General features: G+C 39.7%; 2 protein-coding genes across 2 annotated transcripts in view; one reads left to right on the forward strand and one right to left on the reverse strand.

The window, feature by feature from the left end:
• Positions 1 to 1,407: 1,407 nt before the first annotated feature.
• Positions 1,408 to 5,384, reverse strand: LOC124127877 (zinc finger and SCAN domain-containing protein 12-like). Its single transcript, XM_046491262.2, has 2 exons — positions 5,228 to 5,384; positions 1,408 to 3,354 (listed from the first exon to the last, which is right to left on the reverse strand). The coding sequence occupies exon 2, from the start codon at positions 3,329 to 3,331 to the stop codon at positions 1,886 to 1,888; it is 1,446 nt and encodes a 481-aa protein (XP_046347218.2). The 5' UTR covers positions 3,332 to 3,354; positions 5,228 to 5,384; the 3' UTR covers positions 1,408 to 1,885.
• Positions 5,385 to 5,543: 159 nt separating this feature from the next.
• The window catches only part of LOC124127882 (dnaJ homolog subfamily C member 4-like), a 45,067-nt gene continuing 22,817 nt past the window's right edge, over positions 5,544 to 27,793 (forward strand). The window contains exons 1-4 of the mRNA XM_046491270.2: positions 5,544 to 5,688; positions 9,350 to 9,492; positions 19,873 to 19,966; positions 24,440 to 24,624. Of these exons, the coding sequence (XP_046347226.1) occupies positions 9,407 to 9,492; positions 19,873 to 19,966; positions 24,440 to 24,624 (365 nt within the window). The 5' untranslated portion in view covers positions 5,544 to 5,688; positions 9,350 to 9,406. The remainder of the gene's footprint in view (positions 5,689 to 9,349; positions 9,493 to 19,872; positions 19,967 to 24,439; positions 24,625 to 27,793) is intronic.

The raw sequence follows: 27,793 nt of genomic DNA on the forward strand, positions 1-27,793 counted from the left end.
CATGTAAGGTGTCAAACCCACACATCGATACATGTGAGGTGTCAAACCCACACATCGATACATGTGACGTGTCAAACCCACACATCGATACATGTAGGGTGTCAAACCCACACATTGATACATGTGAGGTGTCAAACCCACACATCGATACATGTGGGGTGTCATACGTCAAACCCACACATCGATACATGTGAGGTGTCATACCCACACATCGATACATGTAGGGTGTCAAACCCACACATCGATACATGTAGGGTGTCAAACCCACACATCGATAATGTGAGGTGTCAAACCCACACATCGATACATGTTAGGTGTCAAACCCACACATCAATAATGTGAGGTGTCAAACCCACGCATCGATACATGTAGGGTGTCAAACCCACACATCGATACATGTAGGGTGTCAAACCCACACATCGATACATGTAGGGTGTCAAACCCACACATCGATAATGTGAGGTGTCAAACCCACACATCGATACATGTAGGGTGTCAAACCCACACATCGATACATGTAAGGTGTCAAACCCACACATCGATACATGCAGGGTGTCAAACCCACACATCGATACATGCAGGGTGTCAAACCCACACATCGATACATGCAGGGTGTCAAACCCACACATCGATACATGTAGGGTGTCAAACCCACACATCGATACATGTAGGGTGTCGTACGTCAAACCCACACATTGATACAGGTAGGGTGTCATGATAAGCTACATATTGATACAAGTAGGGTGTCATGATAAGCTACACATTGATACAGGTAGGGTGTCATGATAAGCTACATATTGATACAGGTAGGGTGTCATGATAAGCTACATATTGATACAGGTAGGGTGTCATGATAAGCTACATATTGATACAAGTAGGGTGTCATGATAAGCTACATATTAATACAGGTAGGGTGTCATGATAAGCTACACATTGATACAGGTAGGGTGTCATGATAAGCTACATATTGATACAGGTAGGGTGTCATGATAAGCTACATATTGATACAGGTAGGGTGTCATGATAAGCTACATATTGATACAGGTAGGGTGTCATGATAAGCTACATATTGATACAGGTAGGGTGTCATGATAAGCTACATATTGATACAGGTAGGGTGTCATGATAAGTTACATATTGTGACACGTACCTTGTGGCCAGACAAGTGAGAGGTTGTTGCTATCAACCAACACAATTGTTTTACATATCAACAGAGGCATCATGTGACCACTGACCAGTTTGAGAACTTATGTTTTGGGGATATCTTATTTCCACATGGTTTACAACAGTTCCAGTTGAAAGATGGGTGCATATAGCACTGCCACCAAATATCTTATAACGTGGCCCTTAACAATGAGGAACTTGGGTCTCATAGTTTCCTTGCTAGAATAAGTAAAAATCAAAGTATAATGAATGATAAAATCTATTTGTGAAAAGGTCAACACATAGATGATATAGGTATTGAATACAGATGGCAGGATCACCTGCATACAGCACTGGCAAGTGAAGACATTGAGGACAGGGTTTGATGGCATCGTCCTCACATTTGCTGTTACATGGGAACTCCCTGATGTCGGTATTGGAGGCCGAGGAGGATTTGACACCATCTAACACTGCAGACAAACACAGGGATTAAAACTCATATTCACTTTATAGCTGACACAGGAGGACTATGTCACAGCCAATCGGAGCAGTTGTCTTGTCCAGCCTAGCCAATCAAAAAAACACCTGATGACAGCCCACACTTGTCAGTCACTTGCCATGCACACATGAGGCAATCATTCCTCATTAGCAAGTGGGTTAAGGATAAAGACCATGAGGTCCTGCATTGAGTTACATTTCTTGCTATGGTATATAGACACTAACTGCTATCATCTCTCCTGTATCAGGAAATAATACTGGAGCATTCTAAAACTGTGTTTTCTTCAATCTTCAGTTTTCTACTTGAACAAAAGTTAACATGCTCCCTGAGTGCGGATTTGTCAGGAAATGTTTCCCCACATCCATCACATTTATACAGAATCTTCTTTTCTATGTTGATCTCGCCACTGCACTTGTGTACAGCTCTCTTGTGACTGATCAGGGGAGCCTCTCTGCTGTATACTTTCGTACATACATCACACTTGTAGATGACCTTGGCCTGATGTTTGCGCATGTGTGAAAGGAATCGATACCTGTCCGCACCGTGGTGTCCGCAAATGTCGCACTTGTACTTCTCATGGATGACCGAGTGTCGGCGCAGCAAGTACTCGTGTGCGAACTCCTTCCTGCAGACCTGACACACATGGTGCTGCTTCTTCCTGGCATGCACCTTGAGGTGAAAGGTCAGACTCTGCTGATGGTGGAAAGCTTTGTGACAGATGTTGCACTTTAATGGCTTCTCTGAAGAATGGATCTTAACATGATACTTGATGTATGTCCGCTGGATCTGGTTCTTGCATTCAAAACACTCCACAAAGTCCCCGTCTAAGGTTTCCATACTTTTATGAAACAACATGTGAGCCCCAAGGCCCCCAGGACTTCGACAAACCTCACCACAAATTTCGCAGCTTTTTTCAAAATTTGTTTCTGTGGACTGAGCTGTACCCTTGTCAAGATCATTTGCGGACCTTCGCTGGTTTGATATGATGGATGTTCCAGCCATGTTGCACTGGCTGCCTCCTGGGGGACTGACACCAACATCTTCCCGCGCACATCTGCTCACTGAAGGCAAGTCGTCAACTGGAGGGTTACTGACACTGCCATGGGATTCACTGGGTGAGTGGGAACACACTCTGGACTCAGCTTCATGTGTATCTAACAGCATTCTTTTCAACAGACCTCTAGCAGGGGGCACCTGTTCATCTGCCTCTCGTATCTGCTTCCTCACCTTGATGTAGTCTGACGGGTGCTGACCCTCTTGTCTCCCCCCGATGACAACCCCATGCAGCAGGAATCTCGACATGGGCGGAATGTGTTGGTCAGACATCTTTGTGTCCCGACTCCTAGAAGAGCCATCTACAGCTACACAAAGAGACATGGTATCTGAGTCCACATGTTCCCGCTTCACACCGTCACCAGCAGTGGGGACATACTGTGATGGTTTCAGTACACAGTCTTGAACTCCATCATGTTCAGTTCTGGTACCTGTCCTGTCATCACCTGACTTCTGATGAAGGGCTGGTTTACGACTGCCCGGTGTTCCTGGCTGGCCGCTGGCGCTCTGCTCACCGTGGCCCCCCCCCCACACCCCAGGGAGGGTGACACATACCTCCATGGGAACAGTCTCCTCACTCTCTTCCTGCTTAATCACTGTGCCATCAAACACTGTCATCTGTAGTTGGCCATCCATAGTGTCTAGTCATCTTTCCTCGCCTGGTGAAAAGAAACAAAGATACATACATAGAGAGATAGATAGATAGATAGATAGATAGATAGATAGATACTTACATACATACATACATACATACATACATACATACATACATACATACATACATACATACATACATACATACAGACAGACAGACACACAGACAGACACACATACATACCACGCCCGCACACGAGCTCGCACGCACGTATATATCATAGCGCACAATAAACAATGGGCATATATCATAGCGCACAATAAACAATGGGCATATATCATAGCGCACAATAAACAATGGGCATATATCATAGCGCACAATAAACAATGGGCATATATCATAGCGCACAATAAACAATGGGCATATATCAGAGCGCACAATAAACAATGGGCATATATCATAGTGCACAATAAACAATGGGCATATATCATAGCGCACAATAAACAATGGGCATATATCAGAGCGCACAATAAACAGCAAAGACAAGCTATTTTATGGATGGCAACTACTTTGTTCTATTATCATGTGCTGTTTTTGGTAGAGATCCTTATACCATTGTCACTAACAGCAAGAGTGTTTTCCATGACATCAGCATAAGGATCTCTACCGACACAGCACACAATCAACAATGAAACTGAGCGCCAGATTTAGTGAAAATGTCCAGTACACTGCTCATGTCCATTCAAAGGAGTGTGCTAACTCGTGTCACAACACGTGGAACTGGTACAATCTTTGTCAGTGACCCAATGCATCTCATTCAAATATGTAAATACAGTAAACTACATTTATAACGAACACGCTAATAACGAACTGACGAATATTACGAACTTATTTTTTTGCCCCGGCCACTGCTGTTTATATGCTACAGAACTTTGGTGATAACGAACTAAAATTCGTGGCCCCTTTGCGTTCGTTATAACCATAGTTTACTGTACTTAGAATTTCCTGCTTTTTATTTCATGGAAGTTAGATCCCATATCAAGAAGGTTGGGAAATTCTTTGATGCATGATAGATGCTGTTTTCACAAATCTTTTCCTTTGTAAGCGTGTATATATTACAATCAATTTGTAAAATGTGATTCTCTCAGGCAATTTATAAAATGTGTAAATATATCAGTCATTTTGACTGAAAAATCTTTCCATTTCTTTAACAGACTAACTAAAATTGATTAAGACGATCAAAAGGGCCTAAAAACATCACAATAGATTATTATGTAGGATTAGAAGCCAAATAATATAGAAATGTACTTTTCATCGTAACATTTTCAGTCTCTTCGTGATGATATTAAACATAAAAATGTTTGGAATTCATTGTCATAATAATACAGATGGACATATTTTTCAGTTAGTTTTGTAAAATAACTGAATATTCAGATGCTTCATAAATTTCCTAAGTGAAAAGTTTGCACATTTTGACTGCAAAAATATAAACACGATAAAATAAGCAATGCTCAGGAGAAATATTTACTTTGTATTGCAAGTCAAAATAGTGTAAACAAAAATCGCACAATTACTAAGCAAGTGACTTATCAAAACTTCATCACCATTACCGATGCTACCCACAAAGATACCTACATTTCCTTATTATTTCCCAAACTGTATAAATTTCATTTTGTTGACCAATGTGACCATACACCTTATACTATCAATAAAAGTGACAAATGTGCTTACGAACTGCGCAGCACAGGTCGGGAACTAGTCTAGGTTTCTGCTATATCATCCGGGTACTAATGGGAAAAAACAATAACAAAGGCAACAACCTGTCCCGGGGAATTGCTTTAGATCAGTACCCCTTTAATATAAACACTATATAATATGCAATATTTTTGTTTCCACATTTCGATACGTATTGAAAGAATTCCACGTTTTTGATTTACCAAAATCATCTTCGTGATGTTCAGTTGTGCACATTGTAACTTTACATAAACGTTCTATTCTAAACCAAACACCGCTCCTCCCGTCTGAGCAGATCTCATCTCAGTCTCTCCAGTTGAAATCCTGTTAGTCCTTCAAGCACCTGCCAATGTCGTAAAACATTACACTTCATTAATGTAAGGATGTCTTTCTGAGTAAATAATTATCACATGAATGCCGCAGTAACTTGTGTGAAATAACACTGATAAAACATGAAGCTTCAATTTATCATTTGGGTAGTTTTTATTGTCGTAAAGCAGTGGAAACGCATCCGTTTACGTTTTGATATGACCTTTGGGGGTCATGTTATGATTGTATAAGCAAATTCTGTCACTCAAACAGCTGAGTGATCCTGAGTGCCGTTGTTCCTGACATAACAGACCTCTCAACATGACACGAGACACGGATGGACACTGAGTAGTCGGTTAGTCGAGTGACTGTATCTGGATGGTTTATTGTGGAGAAAAAGTTTCTCGAACCTAGGTTTAGTTTAGGCTCATATTCTGGAAGTGTTTTGCGACAAGCGACAACAGATGGCCAAGAGCCGGTGAAATGTTGGCGAAGCTGTGGGACAGTCAGATTGTGCAGTCCGTAGTCTTCAGTCGGACATGATCACGTTTAGAGTGACGAGGTGGACTGACCTTCACTGAAAAGCTCGCGACACTGAGTGACCCACAATATACCCAGTAGTAGATCAGTGCTGTATCATAGAGCCTCATCGACGATAGCTAACATTTCAGGCCCCAGTTTGAAGTGATCCAACATTCCCTGTGTATATCTGCCTATTATTTCTAACATTAGGACCACCTACATGGTCCAGTGGATAGCACAGCAGAGAGTGGCAGGTCGGAGGTTCGATCCCCAGCGGTGTGATACCCAAAGACATACTAAAGTCTATTGGTACTTGTTGTTACCCTGCCTGACACCCTGCATTAAGGGGATAGAACAAGGCCTGGTAGGAGTTGGTATTCTAGGTCCGAGTGGGGTGTCCATGTTAAACTGAGGTATGGTATCTCGATTAGTGGGCTAGCATGCACTATAAAACCGGCATTATGTTCAGACTACCTTAGAAGGAAAGATTAACAAACAATGATGTTTTGTGGGATATAATGGACAGAGTAAGGAGGATGCAGGCGGGGGCGATAAGCAAGGTCCTACCACAGACTAGAAAATTGCATACAGACCCTATCTCGGGTTAAGTTGTCCCTCTGCCGTGTTTGGCAGAAAGGACCCATAGCAAAGGTACTGTCACACTCCGGAACGGAAACAATGGGCAGAAGGATTTGGGAATTTGGGGTGGGGTTGGGGGGGAAGAGGAGTTAAAATTGTTAACCGCCGGACGTGTTATGTTGTTAGAATGACTTGACGGTTGGGGAGTAAAAGTAGTGACGTCATAAGACCAAGGGTAGTGACATCATGGGAGAAATGATGTATGGTTGCTATGGGGGAGTATTTATAGCTTTGTAGTTATAGCATTGTTTGGTGGGGTATTGCGAGAGGCGTATGTTTGTAAACAAATGGTAAATGGGGATAGTTACTAGAAGTTATTATGCGGAGCTGACCATAAACTGATTTTCTGAATAATGCTGAATCATATCATGTTCAGACTACCCTAGAACTGAAGGAACACCTTTCTGAATAAGAAACTGGGATGTTAGGTCATGCATACCATGTCACCTTTGCCACATTTCTAATGCCGATGTAGACAACTTTGCCGTGCGAGGAGATTTCCCTATTAAGGAGAGATGAGCAATAAAATGCATGAGGTGATCGACCGGGGTGAGCCAAATGTGTGGCAGGCTGAAAGAGACGAGGAAAACATTACATGACTTTATTGCAGACTCATCAGGTTCCATGTGTTTAGTGCTAGAGAAGGGGCGGTCGGGTAGCCTAGTGTTTAAAGCGTTCGCTCGTCAAGCCGAAGACCCGGGTTCGATTCCCGACATGGGTACAATGTGTGAAGCCCATTTCTGGTGTCCCCCGCCGTCATATTGCTGGAATATTGCTCAAAGTGGCGTAAAACCATACTCACTCACTCACTAGTGCTAGAGAAGACTGCACTAGGCGTTGCACCTCTGTTGTCAGATCTGCCATATGTCCTGTTGTATGAGTGTTGGTATCTCACCTGCCTGCGGCATTACTTCCTTGAACCTGGACCACTGAAAAATCCCGAAAGTGAATCAGCTGTGACGTTTGCATGCGTAGGAACATAAGATGCTTTGAACAAGATATTATGTTGTAAACAGAGAAGTGTGAGGCGCCTAAGCAACGACATAACTCGGGGTGGTTTTGCTGTTTGTTTATTGATAATGGCTACCACTACTTGGTTGTCACAAACAAACAACACTCGCTTGTTTCGTAGATGTCTGTCCCAGTCTTACTGCCAATACAACATACAATTGGAAACAGCTCCAGCATAGTGATGTCCTTAGTCCATCAACTCTGCACCCACTCGTTAGGCTGTCTGCCAATTGCCCTTCGACCCATGAAAAAGGCTCTGACCATAAACCGATTTAGCTAAATAACCCTAAATCAAATTAGTCTGGACGGATACTTGTCGATCTGTACCCACAGAGATTTGTAGCTAACGAAAATGGCTTACACGTACCTAAAACTCTTGCAGATTCGAACCTGTTTTGGAGCATTCATTCTCTTTTTGCCTGACCCGTACCCAAATTTGGAGGACCCTAACAATATTCTTTTTAAAGCCAGATGTCCATTCTAAAATATGTTTCTTATCATTCATTCAGCACTAAATTCCCATGTTTTCAGACTTGCACTTTCACAGCAATTTATTCATGGGACTATTACATTTCCAAAATTCATTCATTTTACATTTCTAACATGTGGGCGGCCCATCATGTCTAGATTTGTCATCACCAGGTTCATGGTTTGTTCCCAGTTAGCTCAAAATCCCCCATTTGACCTCAAATGCGGTCAGTTGTAATCAGAGGTGTTAATTGGCTGAACAACAGCTGAACAACAGCTGAACGACAGGGGCTTATAGTATAGACTGATGCATCTCCTGACATAGTGTGTGTGAAAAATAATAAAAAAAACAATTTTATTTTTATTTCTAGATTTATTTATTTTATGTACAAAATTAATAATAGTTTTCAGATACATAAAGACACATGACACTCATTGGGCATTTGGGTACAAATACTAAAAGTCAGGATCTTCATGGGAGGCAGCATCTAGATAAAACATAAGTCCAATGTCTGCATCTTGAAACTATGTTCTCAAGTTATCGAGTCCGTCATTCTTTGTGGGTGTTTCTTTTTTGGCTGCTGACAGTCAACATTAAGCAGTATTGTACCACCCTTTGTGTAGGCATGAACTGGACTTGAACTCGAGCGTCTGCCGTAATGGTTATGACCTCAACTTCGTAACCATGGTAACTTGATCTTAATATACCTAGCCAGGATTTTGGCTCACGTAAAGTAACAACAGATACAGATGATTATCACTCCCAATATCTGCACTAACAACAACATTGAGAAGATTGGGAATCAAAACTTTCCTAGGTGACGGATGTTCACTCAAAATTCAACTGTCAAATGCTAACTTCAGCTTCTAAGTTAACTAGCGTTCCCCTGTCAGGAACAGACTATAACCTCTCAGTCCTAATCCCCTTAATCCTACCGAATTTCAATTTTGAGCTAACTGGGAAGATCCTGTGCTCTTGGGTTTCACCAAAGTCGTAAACGTCTGAGACCTGCATCACTTCGGACTTTCCTCCCACATCAAGCTGACACGCCGTTATATAACTGGAATACTGTTCTAAGTGGCATTATACCCTACTCACCACTCACCTGCTCACTCACTCTCACATTAGGACACAACCTCTACTGTCACCTTTCCACATACATCAGTGTTCTCGATGTGTACTGTTGGGAAACATGGCCGTAGTCTTACTCAGCTTATTATTAAATACATTCTTCAGAAGAGTAAACTAACTACACAGCATTGTCTCTGTTGCTATACAGCCCTTGCAAGTCAGTTCCTGATATTGCCAGCTTCCTGTTCCACTGGTGCTTGTCCCCAATCTCGTTTCCCCACTGATCATGCTCTGCCTCATCCAGGTCGTGTGACATTCTGGGATGCTGTGACAGATGACAGTGTGCAGCTAAGAGAGGAGGATGTTTGCTGTCTGTGGACGTCTGAAACACACCAGGACTGGTGGTCACAGTCCCCCTAGCTGGCAACTTGTCACCCAGTGCATCAGGTGAGTAACTGGGGGATTATTCTGTCTGAAATATGTTTGAGAATATCCTGAAATCTTCAGTGAATGAACCTACATAATAACTGCTGTTGATGATGGGAATGTTTTATATGTAGGCTATTGATTTCTGATGGAACACAACACACTCAGGTATACCATCCATCAGGCCCTTGTTCAACCCGCTGGATGCCCACTTATGTTTTCTGACGCACATTTTCATAAGATCTGAAATGTGAAGGTTGTGTGAGAATTTTCACTGGATGTACTTTTGGCTATAAATATTATGCAGTGATGTAGAATATTGAGTTTGGCTGCAAATATTAAACCTGTTTGAAACATCAGACACTCTATATGTTGTCTGAGCTTTTGTTCTGCGTTAAAAAACAGCAAATGTCTCTGCTTTTTATCATACACCGATAAAATAACTGTGCGGCGATTGTTTTTATTTAGCAGCTTTACGGAAACTGTGAGTGAACAAAATACTGCCTAATATCTGAATGACATAAATAAGATTCAAATGGATTTATGTTCTTATGTATAGCGTTATACATTCAATACAAAACATATAGTCTGATAGCCTGCCGTTAATGACGAAAGAGAGGTTACACACATACACAGAAAAGGGGGCATAACTCCGCTATGCTTAGCACTAGTTTATTGTACCTCAGGTCATTTGGTGAGAATTAGCTGTGTGTAAGGACAATATATTTTCGTGGTGTTTTGTTCACAAGGTACCAACTATTCCAACACAAATATCGATATTGAAACTGTATATGTTTAAAAAGACCCATAAGAAATAATGAAATCATACTTCATTAAAAAGGCAGTAATAGCGAAATGGATGGCCCTATCTAACATATAAATTATGCCTTAGATTTCAACATTCACCAGATTCTGTAAGTGTAATTTGACAAATGTTGCACCATTATTAATGGAGCACTAGCCTTATCATCCAATGTAATGAATTACTGAAAAACTGACCCCCATTTTATTTTATGGCATTGCTGATTTTATGTTTGTGATGACTTTGGAGAAAGACGACCCTGGTATTTTGATTATATACATCTCACCTAATTGTTTTCATGGTATAGAAAATCTGAATTTGATGCTTTTTGGACCCAACATAAAATAGATAAACAAATTTATCATATAATGGGTTTCTCGGCAGGATAAGGCCAACGGATAAAAACGATATCCGTTTGGGTCATATGCGGATAGAGATGCAAATATCAAAGGTCAAGTAGGGACTACTTTCACTGTTTATAAACAACATGGCGTCGTTCTCGTCATTCGGCGATCGAGTCAGAATTAACCATCGGGAATCTGGATAAACTACAGGGATAATTGCTATCATTATCAAAAGAACAGTCTAATATACTGAAAATCAGTGTCTAACTGTGACGTAGCTAAGGCATTTTATAAGTTTTGGCAACTTTGGAGATATAAATTTCGAAACAATTTTGCGAGGGCACGAGTCCTAGCCAAGTGGGATCAGTAGCCATATCTGTGCTTGTAGACCTCTGAGGCTTGAAAAAATCTCCACAAATTAATATAGTTGGATTTGGCCGAAACATGTTTGAATTGTTACCTTGTTTCGTTATGTCGCTGTGTGTACATCTGACTACACTTCTTATCGTTATGACAAGTCAGACGACTGTCAACAACGTCTGACCGTGGCCGTGACGTTTCATAGACTAGGGTTAGGGTAGCTTCCCTTTGACAAAGGGCAGTTACTCTAGCGGACAGACCGATGGATTGCCGCGAAAGGCAATTACAAAAAATTGTTGTTTTGCATATATGTTGCTTCGCCACTGTATAAGAAACAGATTTCAGTTGGAACTATATTGGTTACTGTCACTGTCCGACTGACACATCACTTACCCTGTGACATAATAAATATTAATGCGCACATTCCAGGATAACTCGCAATGTTTCGGTAATGTTTGTGAGAGAGGGAAAGCGATTTTGAAGCACAGAATTAAAGAATGACATTATATGATATATACCATTATATACCATCCCTAAACACACTCGCGTGATAATCTCTATTGATAGTTTATGGTGTATCTCATGTGGACAAGACACGCACCTGTTTGGCATCAATTTTATGTAATCAAATACCCAAAGAGTATTTCAAAACAAACAAAAATATTTTCAATGTTTGACATGTGTTTGTTCTTTATTATGTGATTATTTCTCTTCAAATCATGTCAGAATTATATAAGAAAAGATGCTCAGAAAGCTCTTTTGGTATATAGAATTATCAGGATAATCGTATAAGGTTCAACCACAAGGGAACATAACACAGTTTATATTTACAATTTACAATTCTTGGAGAAATAAAGTAAACAGTTTAATATCCTGTGATCACAATATTTAAAAAAGGGTGAACTCGATGATATAATACAAAATGAGAGAATAATCTGTAGATCCTATGTGACTCACATGCACCTGGCTCCGTTCTGTCCATCAAAAGATATAAAAAACAATTTTAAGACCAAGACAATTCTTCTAAACATGTTTGCATATATATGTAACAAAAAAAAATTACCCATTTTGTTTAAGTAATATAATCAGTTTTAGTTTTAAAATAAAATGAAACATGTGGTTTGTTAGCCTGTTTATATGAAATACAAAAATTGACTAATGCACTCCAAATAAGTACATGTTGAAGTAACATTTACATGTCATCTTTTAACACCTGTCTAAAGGAAAACATATCATATACGACACTATGAACATGTCAATTTCTTATGTAAACAATGTTAAAACAAACAGCAGATTATCAAAGGTTCATATTTTTTGTGGCCTTAATATACATATGATGTCATATTAAACATTGATGAATGTCAACCTGGAAAAGGGCCCCCTACATGAATGTATTCATTGATGAGTAAAGTACTGGAACACAGTACATGTATTGGACTACTGTTGGACTGCCTTGATGAGTAAAGTACTGGAACACAGTATTGGACTACTGTGGGACTACCTTGATGAGTAAAGTACTGGAACACAGTATTGGACTACTGTGGGACTACCTTGATGAGTAAAGTACTGGAACACAGTATTGGACTACTGTTGGACTACCTTGATGAGTAAAGTACTGGAACACAGTATTGGACTACTGTTGGACTGCCTTGATGAGTAAAGTACTGGAACACAGTATTGGACTACTGTGGGACTACCTTGATGAGTAAAGTACTGGAACACAGTATTGGACTACTGTTGGACTACCTTGATGAGTAAAGTACTGGAACACAGTATTGGACTACTGTTGGACTGCCTTGATGAGTAAAGTACTGGAACACAGTATTGGACTACTGTTGGACTACCTTGATGAGTAAAGTACTGGAACACAGTATTGGACTACTGTTGGACTACCTTGATGAGTAAAGTACTGGAACACAGTATTGGACTACTGTTGGACTACCTTGATGAGTAAAGTACTGGAACACAGTATTGGACTACTGTTGGACTACCTTGATGAGTAAAGTACTGGAACACAGTATTGGACTACTGTTGGACTACCAGTGTGTGCATAATACACACATACAGTGAGCTTGATTCTGTTTCACAATGTGAAGACGTTATTGTGAGCACACAACACCGGAAGCAGCATGTCGACACATCGGTACAGAAGTACACAAGTCAGTTCTGTCATGACACTATCTGGCTACAGAAGTACACAAGTCAGTTCTGTCATGACACTATCTGGCTACAGAAGTACACAAGTCAGTTCTGTCATGACACTATCTGGCTACAGAAGTACACAAGTCAGTTCTGTCATGACACTATCTGGCTACAGAAGTACACAAGTCAGTTCTGTCATGACACTATCTGGCTACAGAAGTACACAAGTCAGTTCTGTCATGACACTATCTGGCTACAGAAGTACACAAGTCAGTTCTGTCATGACACTATCTGGCTACAGAAGTACACAAGTCAGTTCTGTCATGACACTATCTGGCTACAGAAGTACACAAGTCAGTTCTGTCATGACACTATCTGGCTACAGAAGTACACAAGTCAGTTCTGTCATGACACTATCTGGCTACAGAAGTACACAAGTCAGTTCTGTCATGACACTATCTGGCTACAGAAGTACACAAGTCAGTTCTGTCATGACACTATCTGGCTACAGAAGTACACAAGTCAGTTCTGTCATGACACTATCTGGCTACAGAAGTACACAAGTCAGTTCTGTCATGACACTATCTGGCTACAGAAGTACACAAGTCAGTTCTGTCATGACACTTTCTGGCTACAGAAGTACACAAGTCAGTTCTGTCATGACACTATCTGGCTACAGAAGTACACAAGTCAGTTCTGTCATGACACTATCTGGCTACAGAAGTACACAAGTCAGTTCTGTCATGACACTATCTGGCTACAGAAGTACACAAGTCAGTTCTGTCATGACACTATCTGGCTACAGAAGTACACAAGTCAGTTCTGTCATGACACTATCTGGCTACAGAAGTACACAAGTCAGTTCTGTCTTTACACTATCTGGCTACAAAAGTGTTCATTGTGTATCTGGACATGCGTTGTAATCCATTATATTACTTTTGTCCAAGATTTCATTCAATTCTGTTTACATTAATTTCAGCGAAATCTTGTATGAACTGATTGGCAACATGAAATCAACTCACCATGAATCCACCTTGAAATGAACATTAGTTGTTAGAGATACAGAGTCTTCGGTCCTCCTATCAATTCCTATGAAATTGGGTATCGCGGTACTTGTCATGTACGCTAAAAGGAACAAAAAGCACTCACTCACCTTTATGATTATTCGTGATCTGTATATCAGATATCATTCATGTTATCAAACAATGCATATTTTACTGATAAAAGTTCATTATTTACATTAGTAGCTCCGAGTAAAAGCCGGGCCTCGCGCTCTGTTTGACAAGGGAGAGAACTCCATCGCATTGCGGTACAGAGAAAAGTTGTGTATGGAGGTCAGAATTGGACAAAAAGAGGACATAATTCTACCAACCACTTGGTATGATCATGCCAGACATCAGTGATTTGTCCAGACAAGTGCAAAGACAGCACAAGTAAAATTCTAAATGTGTTATCAGTAATAGGTATTCGATGCATATTTACCGAAAAGTAAGAGAAAAATATTTTTATAGGTCAACAAAATATCAGAAATGATATTCTAAGATTGTTTAAATAAAAATTGGATGACAATAATTTGTCACAAAATGGAAAAATGTTAAAAGTCAACAATAAATATATAAAAAGCACTCCTAGTATGCCCAGAGTATGTATTTATCTTTTGGTTACTAGTGAAGAACGTATTTCTAAGTTTGGCATTATGGCCCTTATGATCTCCCAATAGATTCTGGGCACAGAGCGGGAAAAAATGTGCGGACTACGTAACTTCCGTTACCTAATTAGTCGCCATGAGTAGTATAGGTAATAGGGGTTCTGGACCACTTCCACTGGAGCCAGATTTATATACCTATACCGCTACTACAGGGGGAATTTTTTATGTGTAAACGCTGATGCGATTCAACGATAGTCATGAGATTAAGTTAAATTGGTTCTAGCTCACCAATACCTGGGACCAATCATTGCTTTAGATGAGCCTAAATGGTAATAAAAGTATTCTTTATTATTTTTATCAATAAAGCGATATTCAACATTTTTATTAAGTTCTTCGTTCATTTTACTAGGAGACCAGACTATATAATTACACTCTTCTTGTAAATTGATAAGAAAACAATTGATAACCGTATTTGGTTGGTTTGACATCACTGATAGTAAGCAATCTATTTTTAATCTCCAACCAGTTCTTTGGTTTTGGCACGGAATAATTGACACGCTTGTTGCCTCCCCTGTTCTATGAACTTTTTTTTCTCGTCTTCGCTAATACCACTGGTCTTACGAGATTTTGATCGAATCTCCTGCTTCATTGCGTTGTATTTGGTGAGTTCCGACAACACTAAACGAAACTCATCCTCGGATATCTTACAATCGGCCATTGCTGTCGAAATATGATCCTCAATGCTGTTCAACTTTGCTTCGGCGAGTATCCGAATACTATCGTGTTTTAATGCTTTCTTTTGCAACCTACGAGAAATGAATTTTATCGCTATTCCTGCCAGTCCCGAGACTCCAGCGGCTATTTCAATGCCAAGCACGATAGACGCGGCGATTATAGTTGATAGTAAACCGACACCGGCTGCACCGAGTCCCATGCCAGCTGCTACAAGCGCGGTGTCAACTCCGTCCAGAGCATTCACGGCTCTGCGATACTTTTTATACAATCCAAGTCTCAACTCCCTATCCTTCTCTATTCGATGTTTTATGTCGCTTATTTGATGTAATCGAAATCCATCAACAGTATCCATCTTTTCAAATGCTTCATCGAGCGCTGGATATAAACCCATAGTGTATATTACGATCATACAATAGTCTTTAATTGGTCTTGCTTAAATGTTTTGAGAGTATACATCAACCTTATTAAATGTATATTATACGGCAAGAATATCTTAGTAAGAGAAATACTACCACTTTTAATAATTTGGTCCCCCTCGAGGGTTGCAACGGGCGATGCTCCGATATGAATAATACTGCAACGTTGACGCTCGTGTTTCTTGAGCCATTTAATCGATAGACCTGGTAATATTTCGAAGGCATCTACCGGTGCATCTCCGAACAAGACTTCAATAATAAGAGTAGAAAGATTAGGAATTGCACTCAAGTTAACTTTAATTTCATTGAATTCAGTAACCAAATTTAAACCAACATTTTGGATTGCGGGACGACTATATAACATATGACCTGGGTTTTCTGGCAGGGGAGAGACTAACACACTTTTTCGTTTTGATGGGATATAAGCCGCGAGTACGATGCCACTATTTATTATCTTAGTTAAATTATGTGCCTTACCCATGCTATCACATACGGTGGGGTAATGACGATATTCAATAGCCACTCGATGTTTGCTTCGACCATAGTCCATTTATTATCATCGTTGTGAGTAAGATTGTATGAAGTGTTTTTCTTAAGGAGTCTACTAACGACGTCGACATCGCTTAAATCTTCCAGATTACCCGTGAATGTAACGTCTTTCCGATTGTATATATTATCGTGTAAGTGTAAAGCGTATAACTTACCATCGGTACCGGGTTTACCGAATCCTTCTGTGTCTCCGAGATTGGAAAGTGCAATTATATTACATTGTCTGAGCGTTCCAGGGCCTGATGCATCAACCATTATTTATAATATGGAGTGTTACACTTAAGTATCCTATATGTACAGGTTGGTGTTTTACATCTAATACAGAAATTTTAAGGTCTGAAATAATACTACGCTTTAATTTTTTATATTGTAATGTTGAGAAAGATTCCGTTCTACCGCTATTATATTTTGCATTTTTCACTGGAACAGATCTGAGTAGTGTTGAAGGACTTTCTAGTTGAATATTATCCGTCGTGCTTATTTGATCAAGATGGATGCACAACTCTTTATAGGGAACTAAATCGGGTAATTTAACCCCCTGTGCTGATGTCTTGTATCTTGTGCCAATTAAGCTGCAAATCCAAGTGTAACTGATAAGTTCAATAAAATCATTGCCATCTTTTCTCCAGTGTCTAATTTCAGTAACCCATTGGACTCATTTTGTGTCCATTAGGCTTAAAAATTTCATCATTGAGTGAGCATACGCTGTAATACCCATCAGGTATAGTAATTATTTCGTTTTCACCTCTTTTAGCTATATGTATCCTATTATTTATTTTCGCAGCACTTATATTGGTCCACAGCGGGTAATACGTTACATCGCATAGAGCTACTTCGAGTTGCCCATCCGAGTTATCGATAGTATAAAGCAGTTTAATAGACTGACCATTTGTTATTCCCGGGAGTGTAACATACATATTAAATATACAATGATACTACATGTATATCATAACTTAAATATGGAATCAACCATTATTTATAATATGGAGTGTCACACTTAAGTATCCTTTATGTACAAGTTGGTGTTTTACATCTAATACAGACATTTTGAGGTCTGAAATAATACCCCGCTTTAATTTTTTATTTTGTAATGTTGAGAAAGATTCCGTTCTACCGCTATTATATTTTGCATTTTTCACTGGAACAGATCTGAGTAGTGTTGAAGGACTTTCTAGTTGAATATTATCCGTCGTACTGATTTGATCAAGATGGATGCACAACTCTTTATAGGGAACTAAATCGGGCAATGTATCTCTATGTATTGTTATGTTGAGTTCTATATGTTCGGGGAGTGGTGTAATTCCAAGTGTAATTGCTAAGGCATCGTAAAGAAATACATTTTTTTCTTCAGTTTCTATTTTCACTGTCCCATTCGACTCATTTTGTGTGAGACTAGCTCCCAAAGGCTTAAAAAATTCATCATTGAGTGAGCATACGCTGTAATACCCATCAGGTATAAAAAAGGGGCCGCCAATAATTCTATAGTTTTCACCTAATAACTTTACCCCATTATTTCTTTTCGCAGCACTTACATTGGTCCACAGCGGGTAATACGTTACGTCACAGAGGGCGACTTCGAGTTGTCCATCCGAGTTATCGATAGTACGAAGCAGTTGAATAGACTGACCATTTGTTATTCCCGGGAGTGTAACATACATATTAAATATACAATGATACTATATCATAACTTAAATATGAAATCAACTTACATTACTAATCAATCGATTATAGTAACTGCCTCTGGTGCTGATTTTATCGCTAAATTCCCTGATATCTTTGAAAAGTACAGGTTCACGGCAACTAACGATAAAATGATTTACGATTGGTTTCACAATCCGATGCAATTTTGGCAGAATCAGTTAAACTTTGCCGTATGGTGTGCCACAACGGGATGTGGCGTATCTGTTAATGCCCCAGGATTTAAACTATATAAGTCTGTTATATTATTTCACGTGTACTATCAGATTAGACGTATACTTAAAGAAATTAGTGCTCCATTACCGCTGGATCCAGCGTGGAATTCCACAAATAATCATTATGATAAGACGGCCTTCGCACATATTTGTAATGAATTTAATGTTTCTACGAGTAAAGATTGGTGCATTAAAGGACCTAGCCATGGTCTAGGTATTCCGTACAATGGACAAAGAACTGTTAAAGAAAAAAGCGATTATTTAATTAAAGAGGGTCAGATCCCTCCAAGCTTTGCTCTCGAGTAAAGAGTTTAATGCAGATCGTATGAACTTTGATAGTGGCATTCCTTATATTATAACAAAGTTTGTGCATCCAACCGATACAACAGACGCTTGGAATGAATTCCTTAATGATAAAACGGAAAATAATTTTACTAACCCAGGATTTGAAAGAGTTAATGAATCGATAAGAACTTATGTATGGGCAATTCTCGGTGCACAATCGCAAACACGAACGTCCATTATCGGTTCTGGGACGGCGCTTGATGCGCAAAAACAGTTTCTCTAAAACGTAGAGGACGCTATTAATTCACCAGTTGACATACCATCGTCTATAAAGCGTTATCAAGATGTATTACAGTACACTCAATCCAAAGTGGACTACGTTTATGTGCCGGGACTATACATGTTTTGACTAAGCCAAGTGGTGGTCTTAGCTAACAAATTCAAGAGCCAGGAAACAACACTCCCTATTATACCAACAAAAAGCATGTAGCACAGCTACATAAAATACACTGCCATATATTAACAAGGGTGCTGTCATGTGTGTCTCACAACTGTGCTTCAGACAATGATTGATAACTTGTGTCGTTTAGAATGTCGATAAACATTATGTGTTCTAAGAATCACTGATTTTGTTGAGTGTTCCCTGCCCAGGGTTAAGGTATGGGAGTTACGATCACCTCAGTGCTAAGATTGCTTTGTACAACGGTACCCAGATATTGTATCACGTGAGACTTTAGGGCATCAAACAGTGAAAAATACCCTGAAAATCTGAGAAAATGTAATGTTTATCTCCTCAGTGAAGTAACACAGAAACTTTCCAAATGTATCCATCATCTGCACTTTCTGGGGACAAAATGCCTGCAATGACATATCACTTTCTGTCGGCCTCTGAAAAGGATGAATTCTTCCTCTACAATTATTCTTCACTGAGACCAAGAATGTGCATTGGCAGGAACTGGTTTTTTTTAAACTGTTCACAGATATGGGGAAATGCATCTTTTGCTCATAAAAAGTTGAGGATCGTCAGTAGGGGGGAAAATATGTTATCATCAGAGCTGGCCATGTCCATGCTGCCTACCACTGTAAGATGAGCTCTCCATAATAAAACCGTTTTGCAGTGATAAACTTTGTCATCCTTGCTTCCTGACAGATTGTTTACGTCACTCTGGAACTATGTGATGGTTACGGAAGCTGTGTTGTGTTGCAGGCTGATGTCCCGGACCCACTATGAAGTCCTGGGTGTGGACAAATCAGCCTCCTCAGAAGATGTTCGGAAAGCCTTCCTTCAACTCTCTAAACAGGTGCAGACATTTTCAAAGTACCAACAGTTGTGTATATTCCTTAAGAAACGTGTGTATTTGTTTGTTTGTTTGTTGTTTAACGCCGCACTCAGCAGTATTCCAGCTATATTACGGTAGTCTGTAATTAATTGAGTCTGGACCAGACAATCCAGTGATTGACATCATGAGCATGGATCCACGAAAGGGAGATATGATGACATGCATCAACCAATTCAGCGAGCCTGACCCCCTGATCCCGTAAGTCGCCTTTTACGGCAAGCATTAGTTGCTGCAGACCTATTCTACCTCAGATCTTCATGTGTATATTCTGTATAGACCATGTGTGTATATTCTGTATGAACCATGTGTGTATATTCTGTATGAACCATGTGTGTATATTCTGTATGAACCATGTGTGTATATTCTGTATGAACCATGTGTGTATATTCTGTATGAACCATGTGTGTATATTCTGTATGAACCATGTGTGTATATTCTGTATGAACCATGTGTGTATATTCTGTATGAATCGTGTGTATATTCTGTATGAATCATGTGTGTATATTCTGTATAGACCATGTGTGTATATTCTGTATGAACCATGTGTGTATATTCTGTATGAACCATGTGTGTATATTCTGTATGAATCATGTGTGTATATTCTGTATAGACCATGTATGTATATTCTGTATGAACCATGTGTGTATATTCTGTATGAACCATGTGTGTATATTCTGTATGAACCATGTGTGTATATTCTGTATGAATCGTGTGTATATTCTGTATAGACCATATGTGTATATTCTGTATGAATCATGTGTGTATATTCTGTATGAACCATGTGAATATATTCTGTATGAATCATGTGTGTATATTCAGTATGAACCATGTGTGTATATTCTGTATGAACCGTGTGTGTATATTCTGTATAGACCATGTGTGTATATTCTGTATGAACCGTGTGTGTATATTCTGTATGAACCATGTGTGTATATTCTGTATGGACCATGTGTGTATAATATGTATGAACCATGTGTGTATATTCTGTATGAACCTTGTGAATATATTCTGTATGAATCATGTGTGTATATTCTGTATGAACCATGTGTGTATATTCTGTATGAACCTTGAGAATATATTCAATATGAACCATGTGTGTATATTCAGTATGAACCATGTTTGTATATTCTGTATGAACCATGCGTGTATATTCTGTATAGACCATGTGTGTATAATATGTATGAACCATGTATGTATTTTCTGTATGAACCATGTGGGTATATTCTGTATGAACCTTGAGAATATATTCAGTATGAACCATGTGTGTATATTCTGTATGAACCATGTGTGTATATTCTCTATATACCATGTGTGTATATTCTGTATGAACCATGTGTGTATATTCTGTATGAACCGTGTGTGTATATTCTGTATAGACCATGTGTGTATATTCTGTATGAACCATGTGTGTATATTCTGTATGAACCATGTGTGTATATTCTGTATGGACCATGTGTGTATAATATGTATGAACCATGTGTGTATATTCTGTATGAACCTTGTGAATATATTCTGTATGAATCATGTGTGTATATTCTGTATGAACCATGTGTGTATATTCTGTATGAACCATGTGTGTATATTCAGTATGAACCATGTGTGTATATTCTGTATGAACCTTGAGAATATATTCAGTATGAACCATGTGTGTATATTCTGTATGAACCATGTATGTATATTCTGTATGAACCATGTGTGTATATTCTGTATGAACCATGTGTGTATATTCTGTATGAACCATGTGTGTATATTCTGTATAAACCATGTGTGTATTTTCTGTATGAACCATGTGTGTATATACTCAATGAACCGTGTGTGTATATACTCAATAAACCATGTGTATATATTCTTTTTGACTGTGCATGTATATTCTGTATGAACCTTGTGAATATATTCAGTATGAACCATATGTGTATATATTCTGTAAGAACCATGTGTGTTTATTCTGTATGATTCTTGTTTGTTGCTATGAGGGTGTCAAGTTGTGTGAATGTTGTTGCTATATGGGGATCAAGTTGTGTGAATGTTGTTGCTATAAGGGGATCAAGTTGTGTGAATGTTCTTGCTATAAGGGTGTCAAGTTGTGTGAATGTTGTTGCTATAAGGGTGTCAAGTTGTTCGAATGATGTTGCTATAAGGGGATCAAGTTGTGTGAATGTTCGTGGCTATAAGGGTGTCAAGTTGTGTGAATGTTGTTGCTATAAGGGGATCAAGTTGTGTGAATGTTTGTGGCTATAAGGGTGTCAAGTTGTGTGAATGTTGTTGCTATAAGGGATCAAGTTGTGTGAATGTTGTTGCTATAAGGGGATCAAGTTGTGTGAATGTTGTTGCTATAAGGGGATCAAGTTGTGTGAATGTTGTTGCTATAAGGGGATCAAGTTGTGTGAATGTTCTTGCTATAAGGGTGTCAAGTTGTGTGAATGTTGTTGCTATAAGGGTGTCAAGTTGTGTGAATGTTGTTGCTATGAGGGGATCAAGTTGTGTGAATGTTTGTGGCTATAAGGGGATCAAGTTGTGTGAATGTTGTTGCTATAAGGGGATCAAGTTGTGTGAATGTTTGTTGATGTTAGTAGAGTTTGATGTGTATGTAAGCAAAGTTTGATGTGTATGTAAGGAGAGTTTGATGTGAATGTGAGTAGAGTTTGATGTTTATGTAATCAGAGTTTGATGTGTATGTAAGCAAAGTTTTATGTTTATGTAAGCAGAGTTTGATGTGTATGTGAGTAGAGTTTGATGTGTATGTAAGCAGAGTTTGATGTGTATGTAAGCAGAGTTTGATGTGTATGTAAGCAGAGTTTGATGTGTATGTGAGCAGTGTTTGATGTGTATGTAAGCAGTGTTTGATCTGTAAGTAAGGAGAGTTTGATGTGTATGTAAGCAGAGTTTGATGTGTATGTGAGTAGAGTTTGATGTGTATGTAAGCAGAGTTTGATGTGTATGTAAGCAGAGTTTGATGTGTATGTAAGCAGAGTTTGAGGTGTATGTAAGCAAAGTTTGATGTGTATGTTTGTAGAGTTTGATATGTATGTAATCAGAGTTTGATGTGTTTGTGAGTAGAGTCTAATGTGTATGTAAGCAGGGTTTGATGTGTTTGTGAGCAGCTTTTGAGGTTTATGTCAGCAGGGTTTGATGTGTTTGTAATCAGAGTTTGATGTTTATGTTTGTAGAGTTTGATATGTATGTAATCAGAGTTTTATGTGTTTGTGAGTAGAGTTTGATGTGTGTGTGAGGAGAGTTTGATGTGTGTGTGAGGAGAATTTGATGTGTCTGTAGTTAGTGTTTGATGTGTATGTAAGCAGAGTTTGATGTGTCCATAGTTAGTGTTTGATGTGTATGTAAGCAGAATTTGATGTGTATGGAAGCAGAGTTTGATGTGTCCATAGTTAGTGTTTGATGTGTATGTAAGCAGAGTTTGATATGTCCGTAGTTAGTGTTTGATGTGTATGTAAGCAGAGTTTGATGTGTCCATAGTTAGTGTTTGATGTGTATGTAAGCAAGTTTGATGTGTATGTAAGCAGAGTTTGATGTGTCCATAGTTAGTGTTTGATGTGTATGTAAGCAGAGTTTGATGTGTATGTAAGCAGAGTTTGATGTGTCCATAGTTAGTGTTTGATGTGTATGTAAGCAGAGTTTGGTGTGTGTGTAAGCAGAGTTTGATATGTCCATAGTTAGTGTTTGATGTGTATGTAAGCAGAGTTTGATGTGTATGTAAGCAGAGTTTGATATGTCCGTAGTTAGTGTTTGATGTGTATGTAGGCAGAGTTTGATGTGTCCGTAGTTAGTGTTTGAGGTGTATGTAAGCAGAGTTTGATGTGTCCATAGTTAGTGTTTGATGTGTAAGTAAGCAGAGTTTGATCTGTATGTAAGCAGAGTCTGATATGTACTTGGGGGCTGTAGGGTAGCCTAGTGGTTAAAGCGTTCACTCACCACACTGAAAGTCTGAGGTCAATTCCCAACTCGGGTGCAATGTGTGAAGCCTATTTCTGTTGACTACTGCTGTGATATTGCTGGAATATGTGCTAAAAGTGGTGTAAAACCATACTCACTCACTAATATATGATATCACAGTTTGATGTGTAAGCAGAATTTATGAAAATTGGTTGCAGAATTTATCAAACTGTACTGCAGAATATTGGATTTACTGGTCACGGAATTCAGTAGGGTCTGTACTACTATTACCAAACAAAGCTGACTGCCAAGCGTTAGCTCCAACAAAGTGCTTATCTTTCAGTTAGCTCCAACAAAGTGCTTATCTTTCAGTTAGCTCCAACAAAGTGCTTATCTTTCAGTTAGCTCCAACAAAGTGCTTATCTTTCAGTTAGCTCCAACAAAGTGCTTATCTTTCAGTTAGCTCCAACAAAGTGCTTATCTTTCAGTTAGCTCCAACAAAGTGCTTATCTTTCAGTTAGCTCCAACAAAGTGCTTATCTTTCAGCTGCATCCTGATGTTAACAGAAATGATCCAAAGACTCATGAAAAGTTTGTAAAATTAAATGCAGCATATTCTGTGCTGAGTAAGTCATCTGATCGCCACGACTACGATGTGAGCCTGGCATCACACCTCCACCACAGACACATGGGTGGATCCAGGGCTCCCCCCTATGGTCCCTCCCCAAGCGGGTGAGTTCCCTGTTTATGGTAGCTACAAAGACTGGGGTTATTGGTAGCATGTGTCGGGTGGAGTTTATGGTTGCTGTAAAGACTGTGGTTATTGGTAGCATGTGTTGGGTGGAGTTTATGGAAAGTACAAGGACGGGGGTTATAGGTAGCTTGTGTTGGATGGAGTTTATGGTTGCTGCAAAGACTGTGTTATAGGTAGCTAGTGCTGGATGGAGTTTATGGTAGCTACAAAGACTGTGGTTATTGGTAGCATGTGTTGGGTGGAGTTTATGGAAAGTACAAGGACAGGGGTTATAGGTAGCTTGTGTTGGGTGGAGTTTATGGTAGCTACAAAGACTGTGTTATAGGTAGCTAGTGCTGGATGGAGTTTATGGTTGCTGCAAAATCTGTGGTTATTGGTAGCTTGTGCTGGATGGAGTTTATGGAAGGTACAAAGACAGGGGTTATAGGTAGCTAGTGTTGGATGGAGTTTATGGTTGCTGCAAAGACTGTGTAATGGTTATTGAAGGTACAAGGACGGGGGTTATAGGTAGCTTGTGTTGGATGGAGTTTATGGTTGCTGCAAAGACTGTGTTATAGGTAGCTAGTGCTGGATGGAGTTTATGGTTGCTGCAAAATCTGTGGTTATTATCCCCCGCCGCGCGAAAGCGTGAAGCGGGGGATATAGTATTCACGACCGTCCGTCCGTCCGTACGTCCGTCCGTCCGTACAACCGTCCGTACGTCCCACCTGTTTGTTGCCGCGATATCTCAAGAACTAAACACTGGATTGTCTTCATATTTGGAACTATGGTGTATATACAGACTCCGCAGACACCAGTCGGTTTTGGTGACCTTGATCCCATTTTCAAGGTCACAGCAGACAAATCTGCTTTTAGAGTTGGAAAACGGTGTTGCCGCGATATCTCAAGAACTAAACACTGGATTGTCTTCATATTTTGAACTATGGTGTATATACAGACTCCGCAGACACCAGTCGGTTTTGGTGACCTTGACCCCATTTTCAAGGTCACAGCAGACAAATCTGCTTTTAGAGTTGGAAAACGGTGTTGCCGCGATATCTCAAGAACTAAACACTGGATTGTCTTCATATTTGGAACTATGGTGTATATACAGACTCCGCAGACACCAGTCGGTTTTGGTGACCTTGATCCCATTTTAAAGGTCACAGCAGGCAAATCTGCTTTTGGAGTTGGAAAACGGTGTTGCCGCGATATCTCAAGAACTAAACACTGGATTGTCTTCATATTTGGAACTATGGTGTATATACAGACACCGCAGACACCAGTCGGTTTTGGTGACCTTGACCCCATTGTCAAGGTCACAGCAGGCAAATCTGCTTTTGGAGTTAGAAAACGGTGTTGCCGCGATATCTCAAGAACTAATCGCTGGATTGTCTTCATATTTGGAACTATAGTGTATATACAGACACCGCATACACCTGTCAGATTTGGTGACCTTGACCCCATTTTCAAGGTCACAGCAGGCAAATCTGTTTTTGGAGTTGGAAAACGGTGTTGCCACAATATCTCAAGAACTTATCGCTGGATTGTCTTCATATTTGGTACTATGGTGTACAGGCGGGGGATATTTCGTCACTCTGTGACAAATACTTGTTGGTAGCTTGTGCTGGATGGAGTTTATGGAAGGTACAAAGACAGGGGTTATAGGTAGCTTGTGTTGGATGGAGTTTATGGTTGCTGCAAAGACTGTGTTATAGGTAGCTAGTGCTGGATGGAGTTTATGGTTGCTGCAAAATCTGTGGTTATTGGTAGCTTGTGCTGGATGGAGTTTATGGAAGGTACAAAGACAGGGGTTATAGGTAGCTAGTGTTGGATGGAGTTTATGGTTGCTGCAAAGACTGTGTTATGGTTATTGAAGGTACAAGGACGGGGGTTATAGGTAGCTTGTGTTGGATGGAGTTTATGGTTGCTGCAAAGACTGTGTTATAGGTAGCTAGTGCTGGATGGAGTTTATGGTTGCTGCAAAATCTGTGGTTATTGGTAGCTTGTGCTGGATGGAGTTTATGGAAGGTACAAAGACAGGGGTTATAGGTAGCTTGTGTTGGATGGAGTTTATGGTTGCTGCAAAGACTGTGTTATAGGTAGCTAGTGCTGGATGGAGTTTATGGTTGCTGCAAAATCTGTGGTTATTGGTAGCTTGTGCTGGATGGAGTTTATGGAAGGTACAAAGACAGGGGTTATAGGTAGCTTGTGTTGGATGGAGTTTATGGTTGCTGTAAAGACTGTGGTTATTGGTAGCATGTGTTGGGTGGAGTTTATGGAAGGTACAAGGACGGGGGTTATAGGTAGCTAGTGTTGGATGGAGTTTATGGTTGCTGCAAAGACTGTGTTATGGTTATTGAAGGTACAAGGACGGGGGTTATAGGTAGCTTGTGTTGGATGGAGTTTATGGTTGCTGCAAAGACTGTGTTATAGGTAGCTAGTGCTGGATGGAGTTTATGGTTGCTGCAAAATCTGTGGTTATTGGTAGCTTGTGCTGGATGGAGTTTATGGAAGGTACAAAGACAGGGGTTATAGGTAGCTTGTGTTGGATGGAGTTTATGGTTGCTGTAAAGACTGTGGTTATTGGTAGCATGTGTTGGGTGGAGTTTATGGAAGGTACAAGGACGGGGGTTATAGGTAGCTTGTGTTGGATGGAGTTTATGGTTGCTGCAAAGACTGTGGTTATTGGTAGCATGTGTTGGGTGGAGTTTATGGTTGCTATAAAGACTGGGATTATTGTTAGCTAGTTTTAGGTGGAGTGTAAGGTAGCTACAAAGTATAACTTATTGATAGCTTGTGTTGGGTGGAGTTTGTGGTAGCTACAAAGACTGGGGTTATTGGCATTGACAAAAAGACATTCAACCCCCATGGTAGCAAGTAGATAAGACTCAAATCCAGTCGAAAGGCCTCAAATAACCCCCTCGTCGATCTCAGAAAGGTACAGCCGGCCTTCTAGAAACTGTCCCATCTTGAAACCCCTCGAATGTTCAAGCCTTCCATGTTTACGTTAATACAGGAACTCACTGCAGCATACTGCCGTTAAAACCTGGCCACAACAGCACTAGTCATTTTACTAGCACTTCAGTCACTCAAAGACGTATATACGTCCATGAGTCACTACAAACATATTTACAACAGTCACTATGGCCACATAACCTTATGGTT

The sequence above is a fragment of the Haliotis rufescens genome, unplaced genomic scaffold (genome assembly GCF_023055435.1).
Source record: "Haliotis rufescens isolate VD_foot unplaced genomic scaffold, xgHalRufe1.0.p SCAF_51, whole genome shotgun sequence".
Taxonomy (NCBI): Eukaryota; Metazoa; Mollusca; class Gastropoda; order Lepetellida; family Haliotidae; genus Haliotis; species Haliotis rufescens.